The 16,337-nt window shown below is 45.1% G+C and overlaps 7 protein-coding genes across 7 annotated transcripts; 5 read left to right on the top strand and 2 right to left on the bottom strand. All coding sequences in view use genetic code 12, as the record gives it.

Annotated features, from left to right (window-relative positions):
- Positions 1–1,367: 1,367 nt before the first annotated feature.
- On the top strand, positions 1,368–3,803 carry PXA1 (ATP-binding cassette long-chain fatty acid transporter; the record flags this gene model as incomplete). The annotated part of the gene is made up of 1 exon (XM_025483809.1): positions 1,368–3,803. The coding sequence occupies one exon, from the start codon at positions 1,368–1,370 to the stop codon at positions 3,801–3,803; it is 2,436 nt and encodes an 811-aa protein (XP_025342024.1).
- A 268-nt stretch (positions 3,804–4,071) lies between these two features.
- Positions 4,072–5,283, top strand: NAP1 (histone chaperone; the record flags this gene model as incomplete). The annotated part of the gene is made up of 1 exon (XM_025483808.1): positions 4,072–5,283. The coding sequence occupies one exon, from the start codon at positions 4,072–4,074 to the stop codon at positions 5,281–5,283; it is 1,212 nt and encodes a 403-aa protein (XP_025342023.1).
- Positions 5,284–6,801: 1,518 nt separating this feature from the next.
- CXQ85_000047 (uncharacterized protein) lies at positions 6,802–7,675 on the top strand (the record flags this gene model as incomplete). The annotated part of the gene is made up of 2 exons (XM_025483807.1): positions 6,802–7,233; positions 7,271–7,675. 2 exons carry the CDS (start codon positions 6,802–6,804, stop codon positions 7,673–7,675), a joined length of 837 nt encoding a protein of 278 aa, XP_025342022.1.
- Positions 7,676–9,229: 1,554 nt separating this feature from the next.
- Positions 9,230–10,078, bottom strand: PCL5 (Pcl5p; the record flags this gene model as incomplete). The annotated part of the gene is made up of 1 exon (XM_025483806.1): positions 9,230–10,078. The coding sequence occupies one exon, from the start codon at positions 10,076–10,078 to the stop codon at positions 9,230–9,232; it is 849 nt and encodes a 282-aa protein (XP_025342021.1).
- A 1,253-nt stretch (positions 10,079–11,331) lies between these two features.
- On the bottom strand, positions 11,332–13,353 carry PAN3 (Pan3p; the record flags this gene model as incomplete). The annotated part of the gene is made up of 1 exon (XM_025483805.1): positions 11,332–13,353. The coding sequence occupies one exon, from the start codon at positions 13,351–13,353 to the stop codon at positions 11,332–11,334; it is 2,022 nt and encodes a 673-aa protein (XP_025342020.1).
- A 414-nt stretch (positions 13,354–13,767) lies between these two features.
- CXQ85_000044 (sepiapterin reductase family protein) lies at positions 13,768–14,570 on the top strand (the record flags this gene model as incomplete). Its single annotated transcript, XM_025483804.1, has 2 exons — positions 13,768–13,804; positions 13,852–14,570. The coding sequence occupies 2 exons, from the start codon at positions 13,768–13,770 to the stop codon at positions 14,568–14,570; spliced, it is 756 nt and encodes a 251-aa protein (XP_025342019.1).
- Positions 14,571–15,308: 738 nt separating this feature from the next.
- URA6 (bifunctional uridylate/adenylate kinase) lies at positions 15,309–16,262 on the top strand (the record flags this gene model as incomplete). The annotated part of the gene is made up of 1 exon (XM_025483803.1): positions 15,309–16,262. One exon carries the CDS (start codon positions 15,309–15,311, stop codon positions 16,260–16,262), a length of 954 nt encoding a protein of 317 aa, XP_025342018.1.
- Positions 16,263–16,337: the final 75 nt, after the last annotated feature.

The following is a 16,337-nucleotide window of genomic DNA, read 5'->3' as shown; positions in this document are numbered from 1 at the left end:
CAAAAGTCAAAAAAAAATTTAACTTCTAAGCGTCAAAACAAATTTTGGAAACACCGCTTAGGTTCTTGGAAAACAGAGTATACGTGTTTGTGTTGGATATGGTTGCTGGGGGGAAGGAGGTGTGCTGTTGAGTCAAGAATGTTGCTCAGGAAATTCCACCCTTTTCCGTCCTCCATTTTCCGTGCCAACCAACGACCGAAATAAGTGTTGATTTCCTTGTTTTTTGGTTTTGATGGAAGAGATTTTATAAAGCTTAGGAAATGCTTTGGTTTGGCTGCTTTAGTGGTTAATCTCCAATAATGCATTCATTTTAGGCTTTACGATACAAGGTTTGCAGCCATTACCACGCCAGAGGTCCATAACCACAAGCATCAATGGTGATCAGTGAAGGACGGTGATGAATGGAGGTTGGTTTAGGCTTTCTTTACGATCTTTCCGATAAGGACGCTTTAGTTTGTTTGTTGAAGAAGGTAGCAACGCTGCAGACGTATGTGGCTTCTTATGATATACTCAAGGAAGATCCGATGGTATCATGTTGTTTGAAACTTGAGGAAGCTGATAAGGAGCTTTTCAATTTCTAGCAAATTGACCAACTACTTACAAGCTGTTCATTGCTTGTACGACGTTTGTTTTTACAGTGACCAGTTTACCATACCAGTTCTTTCTACCCTTGTCTTTCCCATACCTTCGAACCAACACCGATACCTTCCCTAGTTTACCTCATCTTTATCATCCCTATTTCCTCCTCCCTCCTCCCTCCTTCTTCCCTTCTTCCCTCCATCAATATGTCTCCCTTTATCTACTCACCACCTTATTGTCTTCGGCCCATTACTTGCCCCACCACTGTAGTCCTACTGTCCCTCCACCCCTCCATTACCTAATCCACCCATCCAAATACCCATTCTACGTCACCACACTACCACTAAAAGTCTAATTAAACTATCCCAGCCACCAAAACCACCTCCTTCACATCGAGGGCAATACGGATCGGATAGAAGGCTGTGGTTGGCCAGCCGCAAGGGACCCTGTTTCAGTTTTTCGCAGCCATTTTTCGTAAACAACAAGCAGTCACTGTCCATGCGTAAGACCAGGAAAACCACCAAAAGTCAGCCAAAAATAACCTATGAAGTCAAATTCCACTAAGAAACTCTCCTTTCTTCGCTTACCTCCTTCAGTCTTCGTCTGTGCTTGTTATAAGGGCACCACGTGACCCCCATACATACCCCAGGTCGTGCCCAGACTTGCACACACCACCCCACCTACCCTCGGCATACGGTACTGTGGGGAGAGCTCATTTGCTTGGACTCACCATCAAACAACTCCAGATACACCTACACCGTCTTCTTTCTATCTAGGTATTTTTTGACATGGTCCACATATCTCGTCTTACAAGTTACAGTCGGGAGGACGTGCGCAAACTCCTTCTTATCCTTCGGGAGTTTGTGCTCGTCTATAAGGACAACAAGGTCACCATCAATTACCAGAGCAGACCGGTTGTTCTTTTCTTTGGCACCATCATTGCCACGTTCGGAGTGGGTGCTTTTTTCACCATCAAGTCGTTGATTGTCAAGTACAATGAGTACATGTATAAGAGGTCCCAGAATAGGCCCCGTTTGATTCGCCAGCTGTCGACAATCTTGAAAAATGGTGCCAGGGAGATTTTCGTGCCCAAGGGTAAGAACTCGTCCACGAGAATCATCATTCCTAAGCCAAATTTGGATAGATATGCTGCCGACAAGTACACTTACAAGAATTTCTACATTGATCAGCGGTTGAAGCAACAGAAGAACATTTTCAATCTGAAGTTCTTGAACCAGATCGTCATCATCTGGCGTATTCTTATCCCCAGATTCTATTCCAAGAACACCTATTTATTACTTTCCCAGTGTTTCTTCTTGATTTTGCGTACGTGGTTGTCTTTGATCATCACCAAGTTGGACGGTCAGATCGTCAAGAACTTGATTGGCGCCAACGGCAAGAAGTTTGTCCGTGACTTGATCTACTGGATCTTGATTGCCTTCCCGGCCTCTTACACTAATGCTGCCATCAAATACTTGACAAACAGATTGTCTTTGAGTTTCAGAACAAACTTGATCAGATACGTCCACGACATGTACTTGGATAAGGTCATGACCTACTACAAGATGTCTCTCAGCCACGCTGAGATCGAGAACATCGATCAATACATCACAAATGATATCACCAAGTTCTGTGACTCCATCTGTGGCTTATTCTCCAGTATGGGTAAGCCGCTTATTGATTTGGTCTTCTTCTCGGTTTACTTGAGAGACAACTTGGGTACTGGTGCCATCGTTGGTATCTTTGCCAACTACTTTGCCACAGCTTTCCTCTTGAAACAATATACCCCTTCGTTTGGTAAGTTGTCTGCCCAAAGAACTCAGTTGGAGGGTCGTTACTACAACGAGCACTTGAACCTTATCACGAACTCTGAGGAGATTGGTTTCTACAAGGGTTCCATTATTGAGAAGGCCAAGTTGAAGGAAACCTTTGAAGGCTTGATGGGTCACGTCTCCAAGGAAATCAACATTTCTTTCTGGTATTCCATCCTTGAAGATTACATCTTGAAGTACACCTGGTCTGCTTGGGGTTATGTCTTTGCCGGTTTGCCAGTCTTCTTGGAGGACTTGTGGCCAAAGGCTACCCAGCACATTGATGAAGGTGAGTCTGCTCCAGCTCCTGAAAAGAAGGCTAAGGTTGACGACAAGCTGAACATGAGACAGTTTATCATCAACAAGAGATTGATGTTGTCGTTGGCTGATGCTGGTTCTAGATTGATGTATTCCATCAAGGATATTTCCGAGCTTACCGGTTACACTGATAGAGTCTTCTCATTGCTTACCGAATTGCACAAGGCTCACTCGCCTAAGTTTGCCTTTGGCTCCAGATACGGTATTGCTGATATTCACGGTACTGTTCAGCACAACTACAGCGGTGGTATTCGTTTTGAGCACCTCCCAGTGATTATTCCTGGTCTGGAAGGTAGCGAGGGCACCAAGCTCATTGACAACTTGAACATCCATCTTCTGGGTAACAAGAACCTTTTGGTTTTGGGATCCAACGGTTGCGGTAAGACTTCTATCGCTCGTATCATGGCTGGTTTGTGGCCATTGTACTACGGATTGATGTCTAAGCCAAGCGATGACGAGATCTTCTACTTGCCACAGAAGACCTACTTCACTAACGGTAACTTGAGAGATCAAATTATTTATCCATCGTCTTACGACGACATGTTAGAGATGGGATACAACGACGACCACTTGTACCACATTTTGCGGGAGGTTAAATTGGACTACTTGTTGACCAGAGAAGGTAACTTCAATGTCAAGAAGGACTGGAAGGATGTCTTCAGTGGAGGAGAGAAGCAGAGAATGAGCATTGCCCGTGTGTTGTTCAAGAACCCTAAGTTTGTGGTTTTGGACGAGTCTACCAACGCCGTGTCTACAGATGTCGAGGACTATTTGTTCGAGTTGTTGCAGAGAAAGAAGATCACTTTCATCACTCTCTCGCACAGACCACTTTTGATGAAGTACCACGACTTCATCTTGGAGATCAAGAACGAGAAGGGTGAGCCAGACAAGTGGATCTTCCACGACTTGACATCTGAAGAGAACTTGAAGACTATCGATAATGAGATTAAAGAGATCGAGTCCAAATTGGCTCAGGTTGAAGAGTGGGAGCAAAGAAAGACCGATATTGAAAAGTATTTGGATGGAAATTACGACGATATCGAAGAAGCGCCCCAACATACCGCAATGGCCTCCTCAGCCTCATTTGAGATCTAAAGCACGATGACAACGAAATAAAGTTAGGGAATATAGCCGTTGCGTAGTTCGCAATGGGGAAAGGTAATTTAACGCGTTTGAAAGGAAACGAAAAAAGCCTAAAAAAGAAAGAAAAAAAGTCAAATTGTAGAAACCTGCCTATACTATAGGGAAAAGGCGCGCACGTGACACGTGCGCCATCCACCATTTTCTTCTTTGGATTTGGCGACATCCTACCAACACCGAAGCTCTTCCTAAAGTCAAAGGTTAATCTACACCCTACTCAGGAATGTCGGATCGTATTAGAAAACAAGGTGACATATCAAAGGCACCTACGCCCCAAAACACGCCTTCCAGCGTGGCAAACTCATACTTGAAACAACAGCCCCCTTCCGTGTCTACTATTAGCGAAGAGGATGAAAACAACTTGAGCAAGCAGTTGGCCAACAACCCAGCGCTTTTGTCGATGATCCAGGGCAAATTGGGCTCTCTTGTGGGCCAGCAAAGCGGGTACATTGATGCATTGCCTGCTGCGGTTAAGAAGCGTGTGATGGGCTTGAAGGCAGTCCAGCTGCAGCAAATGAAGTTGGAAGCCGAGTTTCAGAGAGACTTGTTGGAGTTGGAAAAGAAGTATTTCAAGAAGTACGAGCCATTGTATGAGAGAAGAAAGGATATCATCAATGGTGTCCAGGAACCAACTGCCGATGAGGTCGAGGTTGGTGAATCCCTTGAGGAGAAGGATGAAGATGAGGAAGAAGAAGAGGAAGAAGACGAGGAAGACGATGACGAATCCAAGGGTATTCCTAACTTCTGGTTGACCGCTCTTGAGAACTTGACCACTGTCAGCGAGACCATCACTGAAAGAGACAGCGATGTATTGGAGAACTTGAAGGATATTCGCATGGAGTACTTGGAGACGCCGGGCTTTGAGTTGATTTTTGAGTTCAACGAGAACGCATTCTTCAGCAACCAGGTGTTGACGAAGACGTACCACTACCAGGCCGAGTTGGGATACTCTGGAGACTTTGTGTATGACCATGCCGATGGATGCGAAATCAACTGGAAGTCCAAGGAGAACAATGTGACCATCAACATTGAAAGAAGAAAGCAAAGAAACAAGAACACCAAGCAAACGAGAACTATTGAGAAGTTGACGCCCACAGAGTCTTTCTTTAACTTCTTTGACCCACCTAAGCCACCAAAGGCTGGGGAGCTGGAGGATGAAGAAGCCGATGAGGACGAGGAACAGGAAGCTGACTTGGAGGCCAGATTGGAGTTGGACTACCAGTTGGGTGAGGAGATCAAGGACCGTTTGATTCCACGTGCCGTGGACTGGTTCACTGGCGATGCTGTGGACTATGGATTCCCAGAAGACCTTGAAGGTGACGAAGAGGAGGATGAGGAATTCGATAGTGATGAAGACAGCGAGGAAGATGACGAGGAGGAAGGTATCGATGAGACTGGTCCTAAGGAAAACCCACCAGAGTGCAAGCAGCAGTAAGTTGATTGCAACAGATATATTATAAAAGTTGAATAGGTGGATCCACCATCTCGTCTATCTAACAAGGAAGAGAGAGTTCCGACACCGAATGCAGAGCCCGAGGCGGACTAGGATCGGTGCAGCGACTTTGAGTACATGGACAATGCATGTTTACGAAAAAAATCGATGTAGGTTGAATTTTTCACATTCGCCTCTATGAATGCAATTATGCGAATGAAACAAGAAAAAAAGAGCTCGTGGTGTGAAAAAATTCAAATCCAAAAAAAAAAAAATTAAATGCTTAGCATGAACACAAACAAACTTTACGCTTCCCAACAGTCGAGGGACCCTTGGAGAATGGATCTGAAAGGAAAAGGGACGATCTTACCGAATGGCCCTCGGCAGCAAATCCCCCATCAGGTGAGGCGTGTGGCGCACGAGGTTGAAACAGCCACATACCAGTCAAAAGCAGACCAAGCATACTCATTTTCGGCCTTCGGCCTGTGAAGGTTATTTCATACAAAAAGCACACTGGCCACATGATAATTTTTTTTCCTTGTGTGTTTAGTTCCATCCTCCCTCTGGCCGAGTCGATCTTCCTTTCAATAATTTTTGTTTCTTTTGCAAGGTCTTCTTCATTGTGTTATGTTTTCGAAACTGGCTAGAGAAAAGGGACGCTAGGTTGTGTTTGTTGTGGAAAGCTTATTTTTGTATCATCTACGGGACTATCACTAACAGGGCCCTCTTCTCCCTCTGTGTATGCTCAGACGCTTGTCTATTCTTGGGCTTGGCCATACATTAGACAAGAAGAGCCCTCTCAACTTTTATCCACATTCGTCTCTTTTCTTCATCTTCTACTTTGCGGAGCTTCTCGGGAGAGGTATTTTGCAACCATTACGCCGCGCCTGCCCGAGTTATTGTCTGGTAACAAAACGCACCATGACAGTGGAACAATTGTTGCCGAAAAGATGGTAGTTATCCCTCGGCAGGGCTCGGTACCAGAGCAAAAAACAGCCCTCTAGTAAATAATATACCTAAAGCTTAAAAAAGGGCAAGAACAGGTTGCAAGGGAAAAAAGGAGGCTCATCAAAGTCAAAAAGAAACAAGCACCAGTTTCTGTATCTTATGGTTGGGATAAGTGCCAATCATGTGCTTTCGAGGGTTTCTGGTTAGTCTGCTTCAGATGTGACGTCGTCTCCATCTCTCACTTCTACACGTTCCACGTCAGGGAAAGCAACTTTCACATGCTCGCCATCGCAAGGGCGCGCCATCTCTGCCATTAGAGGCTGCAAATAGGTAGATGTGTGTACTGCAGGCAGACGTCTCGGGGGTCGCATGGTCGCTGCATGTCCTTTTTGGCAAGGGTACAGATAGACTCTCCAGGGGAGAATTAAAAAAAAAAAAATAAAAAAGGTGGAACCCGGGCCAAGTCCTCACTATATAAAGTGGTGTCATTTCCCACCAGACTGTGATTTTTTTTTTCTTTCTTTCTTTCCTTCTTTATCAACCCTTTCAAGCGTTATCTATTATTTATTCAGCATGTCTAAACCCTTCACTTCCAAGGCAAAGGCCCACTTTGAGTCCTACTCTGTGGTTAAACGCTTGCAAAGCTACATCTTGAGCTTTTCACTTTTCAGTGCCATCTCCACGTACGTTGTGGCTTTATCCAACTACTTCAATGACCAGGTTCTTTCCCGTTTCCCATTTGTCGTGAAGCAATTGAGCACTCTTGACGAGTACTTTGATGGCTTGCTCTTGGGCAACTTCGATAAGGGTTTGGCTTTGGTCACCCAGAAGGCCAAGCAGGGCGAAGACCTTGCTCTTTCTTACAAGAAGAAGGGCCAGGACACTCTCAATGCTTACAAGAAGAAAGGTGAGGATGCCGTGGGTGTCTACTTGAAGCCTGTCAATGACTACGCCTCCAGCACAGTTGATAAGGTTTTGCCAAAGGTGCAAAACGCAGCTAAGAAGGTCGAGAAGAAGGAGAAAGGTGCAAAACGCAGCTAAGAAGGTCGAGAAGAAGGAGAAGCAGGCCGAAAACGAAATCTCCAAGTCCATTGAGATTGTCAATGACACTTACTCGCGCTCCAAGGACTTGGTCACCACCAAGTCTCAGGATATCTCCAACACTGTCCTTAACACATACAACAAGGAGTTTGACTCCTCCAAGGAGAAGAACTACTACGTCAAGGTGGCCTCTGCATCTGTCAACACTGGTGTCAAGTTGTTGAAGAGCGTCAATTCTGACTACATCCAGCCATTGAAGAGTACCACACAGAGTTACGTCACTGACGTTGCCCAGCAGACCCAGCGCAAGGCTGATGATGTGGTGAGCAACGGCGTTGCTGAGGTTAAGAAGACTATCAACGGTGCCGCTGAGCAGACCAACATTGCTGTGCCCACCTCTGCCTAAGCCCATTACAGTTTTGCCATTGAGGCAAGCTTAAATTGTTTTGTCCCACCAGCATGAGCACCTATATTTGCTTAAAAGTGTGGGCGGTTTTGTTTGTGTATGTGGGAGTCGCTTAAGGAAAGTAACATAAAAAAAAAAAAAAAAAAAAAAAAAAGAACCAGAAAAGAACCAGAAAAAAAAAATTTATTGAAGCAGCCCAGCCGCCTCTCCCACATAATTCCTCCCTCCCCTTTGATTTGCCTTTTTATTTTTTATTCCCTGAATCCCGCCGGTGGCCGGCTCATTCGGTATTGTTTACGATGTATTGGTAGTTTGGTTGAATAATAAAATCAGTACACTGAAGAAAGAACTTGTAGACCCCCGCCTAGCCTTGCCTTGTCTTGTCCTGTCTTGTCCTGGCCATGAAGGGTGAGGGTCCCATGAGCCTCTTGATTGTCTCTCCCCTGCCCTGCCTGCCTTGCCTGCCAGCCTGCCGAACCGAACTAGACAAAACTTAAGCCTTCACGGCTAGACCATCCCTCCCATTCCTTACCTCTCCCGTTTCCAAACTCTAAAAAAACCCATCCTTACAACATCCACCGTTAAGCCGTTTCTAACCCTGCCGCTGTCCTCCGGGCTCCGTCCATCTTCCATCGTCCCTTTTCGTCCATATCCTTCTGTTTCCGTTTCTGTGTTTTCGTTTGCTGCCGCGGCTAAAAACAACCTGGTGGGTCGAAAAAAACACCCTACTTCCACTGCTTGGCGCCACACAAGCGACTCAAAAACAACCACCTCCACGGTACAAAAGGTAGGGTGAATAAAAAAGAGAGAAGTACTTTTTCTGCTTTTCTGCCTTTTCTTTCTTCTCCCTTTCTTCTATATCTTCTTCTCCCCTACCTCTCTCCTACCTCCCTTTGCTGCGTTGCTTTCTTGCCGCGGGCCATCTGGGCGGTTATCGTGGCAGGGTCTGCTGGGCCAAGAGAAGCACGTTTTAGAGGGAACAAAAGAAAAAAACGACCAGTGACTGTGCAATTGGTGGTTTGTGTTTGAGTCACTGGGTTAAGTCATATTGCCTATGGTTTTTTTTTTGTTTTTATAGTTTATGCTTTTTTTTTGATTACTTGCTACTTTTCCTTTTTCCCTCGTAACTTGTGACCTTGCCTTGGATTTCACTTTTTTTTTTCTCTTCCTTGCGTATCTTCTTTGTTTTCCTTCCTTCCCTGCGCTTGCTTGCTCCATAGTATTGCCGAGCCACAGACACTTGATGACATTCTTCGGATCCGATAACACAGTAGACCTTGCGTACGGGAATGATGTAAGTTTGCTTTGTTTGACGTGGGTATTTACACGTCAGTGGCTGCAAATCCAGGGTCTGTGCTCAGCCAACTTTTTCGTTCCGCTTTTTCAATTGTAGCGTGGATGGGTGGTTTTTGTGTAACTAAAGGCTTATTTGCATACCTTATCTATTTGCGTGTGCAGCGATCGCTGACGCTTTTTTGACACATTTGCTTGTGATTCCATCCCTCTTCACTACATGTGAAACATCTACACTTTTCTTGAAGTAGGCGTCTATCACTATTTACACACCTTTTTGCTGGTGACGGACTCGCTTTCTTCCAAAGTACGCTTGCCAAAGAGGGATGCCGGCTTGACTGGGGCGCTGGTCACCACTTTGGTGCCCACTTGGCCGGCGTAATAGTGTTTGAAATTGACACAAACCTTGCCAAGACGCTTTTCATCCATCTTGTGTAAAAACAGCGTCCAACGGAAGAGTTTCTTCTGGCCGTCCGACTCGCTACACCAACTGAGAATGCCCAGGTTGACATGGTGCAACGAAATGAAGTCATATCCAAAGATCAAAAGCACGTTGCACCAGTTCTCATACTTGGACCCGTTAATGTAAAGGTCGTAATTGAGAAGCTGGAGGCACTGCGTTTCCGTTTGTCTTAATTTTTGGAGGTTCAAACTGGAATCGTCAGTACCTTTGCAACCGCAAATTTTAAGCCACAGCTTAAATGAATAGTTGTGGTCTTGGTTGAACTTGGATGACAAAATGATGAGTGCCAAAAACAACTTTTTAGGACAGTTGGGCAACTCCTCGGGCTTTTTGTTGATGAGTTTGTACATGTAGAAGCAGCAGATCTGTAAAGTTTGAGTCAGCGCTTTAGATCTTCTCAAGATCTCGATGATGAAAAAACGCAACTTCACATCGTCAACTTGGACAACAGTGGATGGGTAAAGCATCTTCATCAAGTTGACAGCGCAGTTGGTAAGAATAAGGTTGAACTGCGACTTGTTAAGGTGATCATTGTAGTATTTTGAATTGTTTGGAGCAAAGCTCTCGGAAGGAGGGGTTGATGGGGTTTCACGCTTTGCATAGGGGGAGACCGACGTCTCCCAAGGGGAAGCTCTCGACGATAACATGTTTCATTTCTTTTCCTGACAACGACGAGTGAGTCTATTGCAAGGAAATAAAAATCTGAACCATCTTGAAACAAAAAATTAAAAAATAAAAAATAAAAAAAAAGCGTTAAAAAGTGTAAACTGTTAAATCAAATCCAATAAATCAAATAAAATGCCTGGTATTTGCCATATAGCAAATCTTGTTAAAAAAAATCCGTGGTATCCGTAACCGTTGTGTATAACCTCTTCAGTTGACCAGCAGACTGAACCTAAACCGATGAACCGATGATAAAAAGATGATAGTATAAAAAAAAACCGTAATGCGTAATTCGTAAGTGTAAGCTGAAGCTTGGTTTTTGTTTTTTGGTGAGTTGTTTTGTTTTAGCCTTAGAGCTGGAGAGTGAAACCCGTAAAGAAACCAACTCCAAAAAAGTGTGGCATCTCGCTCGGTATATATACTTTTTTTCCCCCGCGCTTCGCTGCCACTCCAGGATTACTCACTGGGTGGAAAAAGAAGGTTAGTCATGGTCACGTGCGGCGAAGTCAGCGCTGCGACATTTTTTTTTGCACTATGACTGAGTCGCAGGTTGCATTTTTCCATCGCTTATCAGGGCAAATGGCGCTTCTGTGAGGTGTTCCGTGCGTCGGTTTTGGTGACTGATACGGCCCGGTTCCGGTGTGAGTCAGACCGGGAAAGGGTCTGTTTTGGGGGGAAGTCTTGGAGGAAGTGGATTTTTTGTTATCTATGGGTCTTCAAATTAGGTTACCGTTTTGGGATTTTTTTTATTCTGTTTCTACTTCCCATGGCGTGCCCTCTGGGGTGACTTCTTCTTGGTGATGACTGATTGCGAAAATGGAATATGGCGTGCATCGATGGATCACCTGCTGTGGCACCACTGGTGGCTGGATAAGGTGGAACTGAGTGATTTTCTAGGGGATCAGGAGCCATGGTTTTGGATTCGGGTTTTTGGCAGGAAAGGGTGAAACTCGTGGAAACTTGTCATGGTTCGTGTTGCTGCTGTGTGTATGTGTGTGTGTGTCGCTGTGGCTCCAGACGACATCTTGGTGGTTAAAGGTGCATCTCTGATAAGGAATACCTGAAACGAAGGTACCAGTGGCTCCACGAGCCATAGTAGGCCCTTCTCTAAGTGTAAGCTCTATGTCTACAGCGGTTTGCAGTTGCTTGTGTATTCGTTGATTTTCTTAGTTTTTATTTTCCGATTTTTTTTGCTTTTTTTTTTTCTTTTTTGGTTTTTTAACTTCTGGCGGTTTGGCTAGCGGAAGACCCCTCTGAACGTCAGTTCTATTATGTTCTTCACTTCCTTGTAGCTCACAATGATACAGCTATCCTCTTCGGCTGATATAAGCAAGATCTTTTCTTCCACGCCCGCATCTAGCTTGTTCAAGTTGACAAGGATTCGGGAGAGATCCACGACCGGCTTGCCAAACTCGTCATAGGAATTAAACACGAATTGGTGGAAGAGCTTAATCACGTAGAAGCTGCCGTTATCTGCTTTATCCTTCTCCGGCAAGTTCACCAACAAGTCGATCTTCGCCATTAACCTAAAAAGTCTTCCGTTCTCAATCTCAGAAGTGAGCTGGCTTTCCATATAGTCCGACAGATCTTCTAGACCGCTTAGAACCTTGAGTGACCGAAGGGCAAGATGCTTGCTAAAGAACTCTGGCAAGGTTGATTCTTCGCCGAGCTTGGAAAGCCCGGTAAGAGCTTCAATGAGCTCCTCGCTGTATGTCACAGTTGACAAGCTCGAAAGACGTGGGAGTATAGTATCATAGTCTCCATCACGAAGACTATGCGGCACCGTAACCCTTACCAACTCGAGTATCACTTTTCCGAAAAGCTTGTAATCCTTGGCTTGCAATTCTTCGAAATCTGTATCAGCATCTAGTTCAAATATATCATCCACGCCAACAGCTCCTAATCTCAATCTTCCCTTATTTGTAACTAATATCTTAGACAAATCCAAGGAAGATCCAGCGTGGAGCCTATGGTTGTGGATGTGAATGAGCGCATTGGTTATCTGTATAAGATAAGACCAAAGCAAATCCTCGTAGATGGGTTCCAACTTTCCTCCCAACTTCCTCGTCGTATGTTGTTCCTGTAATGTGTTGGCAAGAGGGTAGTAGTCGTACACCAAACATAACACGGGCTCAGCATACGTACCAAACGCAACAGTTGTGAACGCATCATGCACTTTGGCCACGTTTGGATTTCTAATCTTCTTCCATTTCTTGATCGATTGAAGTTTAACATCTTGCGAGAAGTGAGCTTTGCTGTTGAAGTCGATACGACGAACGGCGTATGGAACTCCGGTGACATTAGACATCACCTTGTAGACGTAACTTGGAATCTCGTATACTTTCGAAGGCTGTACGAAAGTGACATCTATTGGCACCAAAGAATGATATTCACCCACATGATCAGGAAGAGTCAGCAGGGCGACTGTCTGCAAAGTAGCCTCGTTCTTCTTGACCAATTCCTGACGCAAGTTATTAGGGATGAACATGTCATTAACATTAGTTTGATGTTCGCTCAAACTTGAGGCCAACCTTGGAGGAGGAGCAGGCGCATACAAGTGGTGATTAAGGGCATAGGTTGGGGTTGACAGGTTTCCAGGAAACATGTAGTCAGATCCCTGATTAGAGCCCATGTTACCCATACCGGCAAGTGGCGGCGGTGTAGGGCCAGCAAGATACGGGTTCTGCTGGGTTTGCAGCGGCTGCTGGTTCGACATGCTCGTGGCTCCCATCAAAGACAGGGGTGTATGCATCAGGGGTGTGAACACCTGTTGTTGTGGTTCATTATTAAGGCCAGAGTTTGCATACCGATTAGAGCCTTCGAACGAGGGCGTGAAAGATGGAGTCGAGGCATTAAACTTCTTTGGCTGTGGTGGTGGAGTGGCAGCTTCCTCCTTCTGTTCAAGACTAGCAGGAACGAACAGGGGAAGGTCCTTGAGTTTTGGTGATAACGACAGAAACTTATTGGTAAGCGTTTGCACTGAAGGCTGGAAAGAAGGCGTGCTGGCGTTAAACCTTTTCTTTGGAGCAGCGCCTTCAGCACTCGAGGCGCCGTTGGTTCCCTTCATTATTTGGATATCTGTGTTGTTGAGGTTGGAGGGCGACGGTTTCGACGTCAAAGTCTGTGGCGATGCTTGCTTCAGCTGCAAGCTTTCGTTGTCGTGGCTAAATACACAACCTTTCGTTTCGTATTTGCAGAAACCGTAGATAGTCACGTTCTTGCAAGGAGTGTCTTTGGCTGCTTCGGGGTTTATGTTCATGCTAGACCACGGGCCCGTGATGCGTTGAGGTTCTTGGCTCTCTAACGTCTAAAACAGGGCACTCTATGTGATACCACTGTGGCCTGATGGTGGATATTCCGGGTTGGGTTCTGATGTGGAGAGAAGCCTTTAGGACGTTTTTATTGTGCCTTGTGTTTTCAGAGTCGCTGTGGGTGCGGTAAGTATTTTGTTGATATTAGGTGTCTGGAAAGGGTGAGCCAGGAACGCCAGCAAGAACCTAAGACAAAAAATGACACCAAAATGACAAAATAAACACTATACAGCTTACTATTATTTGCTTTTTATTTGAATATCTTCTTGGGGGGCTGGAATAACTGGACTTTTAGCTGACATCACGTGCCCACACTGGCACTTAGTATAGGCCTCGAGTGGACTTGCTCTGACCCACCAGCTATGTCCCACACCATGATCTTGACCGGTGCCTCTAGAGGTAAGTTTGCCCTTTTCTATATCTTTTCTATCCTCGACTAACATTAGGCATTGGTGCGGCTGTGGCCGAAATTTACCTTTCCAAGTCCCAATCCAATAACCTTGTAGCAATCGCCAGATCAGAGCTGGCTTTGAACTCTTTGAAGGAGAAGTACGGTGATAGAGTTAAGACGGTGGCTGGAGATGTGAGCGACGAGAAGGTTGCCACTGAAGCTGTTGAGAAAGCCCTCGAGTTTGGCTCAATTGACTCTGTTGTTGCTAATGCTGGTGTGCTTGATCCAGTTGATACTGTGGCCAAGGCAGACATTGCTAAGTGGAAGCAGTTGTTTGATATTAACTTCTTTTCTGTGGTTGGTCTTATTACCAAGGCATTGCCTCACCTTAAGAAGTCCAATGGCCGTTTTGTTGCTGTTCTGTCTGGAGCTCTGACAAACTCATACTACGGTTGGGGAGCTTATGGCGCTTCCAAGGCTGCTGTCAACCATCTTGTACAGACATTGGTTGCTGAAGATAAGGAAGTGAATGCAATTTCTATTGCTCCTGGTGTTGTTGATACCAGCATGCAAGAAGATATTAGAAACAAGTTTGGTGCTAACATGACTCCAGAGAGTTTGAAGAAGTTTGTCGATTTGCACGAGAACAAGGGTTTGTTGCCTGCTGAAGTGCCCGCAAACTTGCTTGTGAACTTGGCAACCAAGGGTTGGGGTTCGTCTCTCAACGGAGGATACTATAGAATCGGTGAGGATGCTCTCAAGGAGTTTCTGTAAGTAGTGAGATGTTGATAGTGGTACATACGATAGCTGCTAGTAAATAAAACAACAATCTAACACAAGCGAAGAGGAATGATATACTCTAACGTAGATGAAGACCGTTGAACAGATATGACGAAGCTGAAGATGTGGAGTTTCTACTGATCTAGAGCTTGCTTGTTTGACTTTGGAATTTTTCTGGCAATAACTTATTATTAACAATATCACCTTTCCATTCTAAAATATGGAATGGTATGGAATGATAGGATCTTGGATACACCATCTTCACTAGCCTCTACTGCCCAACCCTCCACATATAAGTACAATAAACCAAAATTTACCCTCTTCATTAGCCAAACTGAATCTACAATCTATTAGAGTTTATTTCAAAGTATAATTAAGAAGAAAAATATAAAACATTCTTGATAGTGATCCCATTAACCTCATTCCTCGATCTCCCCTCTTCCAGATCTAGCAATGACCCATTGCATCACCAATTCCCCAAAAAATACCGTTCAAACTCCATAACCAAACTCCATTCCCAACCACATTGTTTTCACTTCCTTCCCACTACTTTTCTCCAAAACCCCCAAAAAAAATCCCCAACCTCCATCTCCAACTTCTTGCAACACTTTTTCGCAGCCAATTTTTCATACTCTCCAAACTAAAGCACGTCGGTAATACACGACTATCACGCGCCCAAAGAAACCCATCTTCTCCAGAAGAAAAACACTTGGCTTCTCTTGCAACCATTCCATGTTCGTCAGATCGCTCAGAACCGCCAGCCTAAAGGCCCCAGCTCGCCTACTCCCTGCCAGAGTGAGCCTTGTGACTCCTCTCAGACACTACTCCAAGTTTTCACCTGAGCGTAGAAAAGCGTCTAAGAAGGCGAAGCAGAGCTCTGAGGAGTCTTCAGAAGAAAAGCCAAAGAAGACTGATGCTGTGAAATCCGCAAAGGGCTATATGCTTGGTGCCTTGGCTTTGTTGGTTATTGCTTCTACCATTGGTGCTTCTGTTTACACTACCCATGATCCAAGACTGGCTCCAGAGCCTACGCTTCCTGCCCAGGCTCCAGAGGAGACCAAGTCGAAGGATGAAAAGAAAGCTGCTGCTCCTGCTTTCAGTGATAAAGACGTTTCTGTTATTTTCGTCTTGGGCGGTCCTGGTTCAGGAAAGGGTACTCAGTGTGGAAAGCTTGTTGAGGAGAAAGGCTTTGTCCACTTGTCTGCTGGTGACCTTTTGAGAGCTGAGCAGGTTAGGGAAGGCTCCCTGGATGGAGCCTTGATCGCTAAATGTATCAGGGAAGGTACCATTGTGCCTCAGGAAGTGACCGTTAGGTTGCTTAGAAACGCTGTGAGCGACAACGTTGCTCAAGGTAACAATAAGTTCTTGGTCGATGGATTCCCTAGAAAGATGGACCAGGCATTGACCTTTGAGGACGAGATCGTCAAGTCTGCCTTCACTCTTTTCTTTGAGTGTAAGGAACAGGTTATGCTCGACAGACTTTTGGAGCGTGGTAAGACCAGTGGCAGAGCTGACGACAACATTGAGAGTATCAAGAAGAGATTCAGAACTTTCATCGAAACCTCCATGCCTGTGGTTGACTATTTCGACAAGCAAGGTAAGGTTGTGAAGCTCAGCTGCGACCAGCCTGTGGACGTTGTGTTCGGTAAAGTCAAGGAGGCTCTTGTGAATAGAGGCATTAACTAGCATAATTAGAAATAGGGAAATATGCCACCCTACAGTTAAGAATAAAAATAAAAGTTAGACAGTATGTTTGATTTG

The sequence above is a fragment of the Candidozyma haemuli genome, assembly GCF_002926055.2.
Source record: "Candidozyma haemuli strain B11899 chromosome Unknown A_2014730914, whole genome shotgun sequence".
Taxonomy (NCBI): domain Eukaryota; kingdom Fungi; phylum Ascomycota; class Pichiomycetes; order Serinales; family Metschnikowiaceae; genus Candidozyma; species Candidozyma haemuli.
This window is presented reverse-complemented; position numbering and strand designations above follow the sequence as displayed.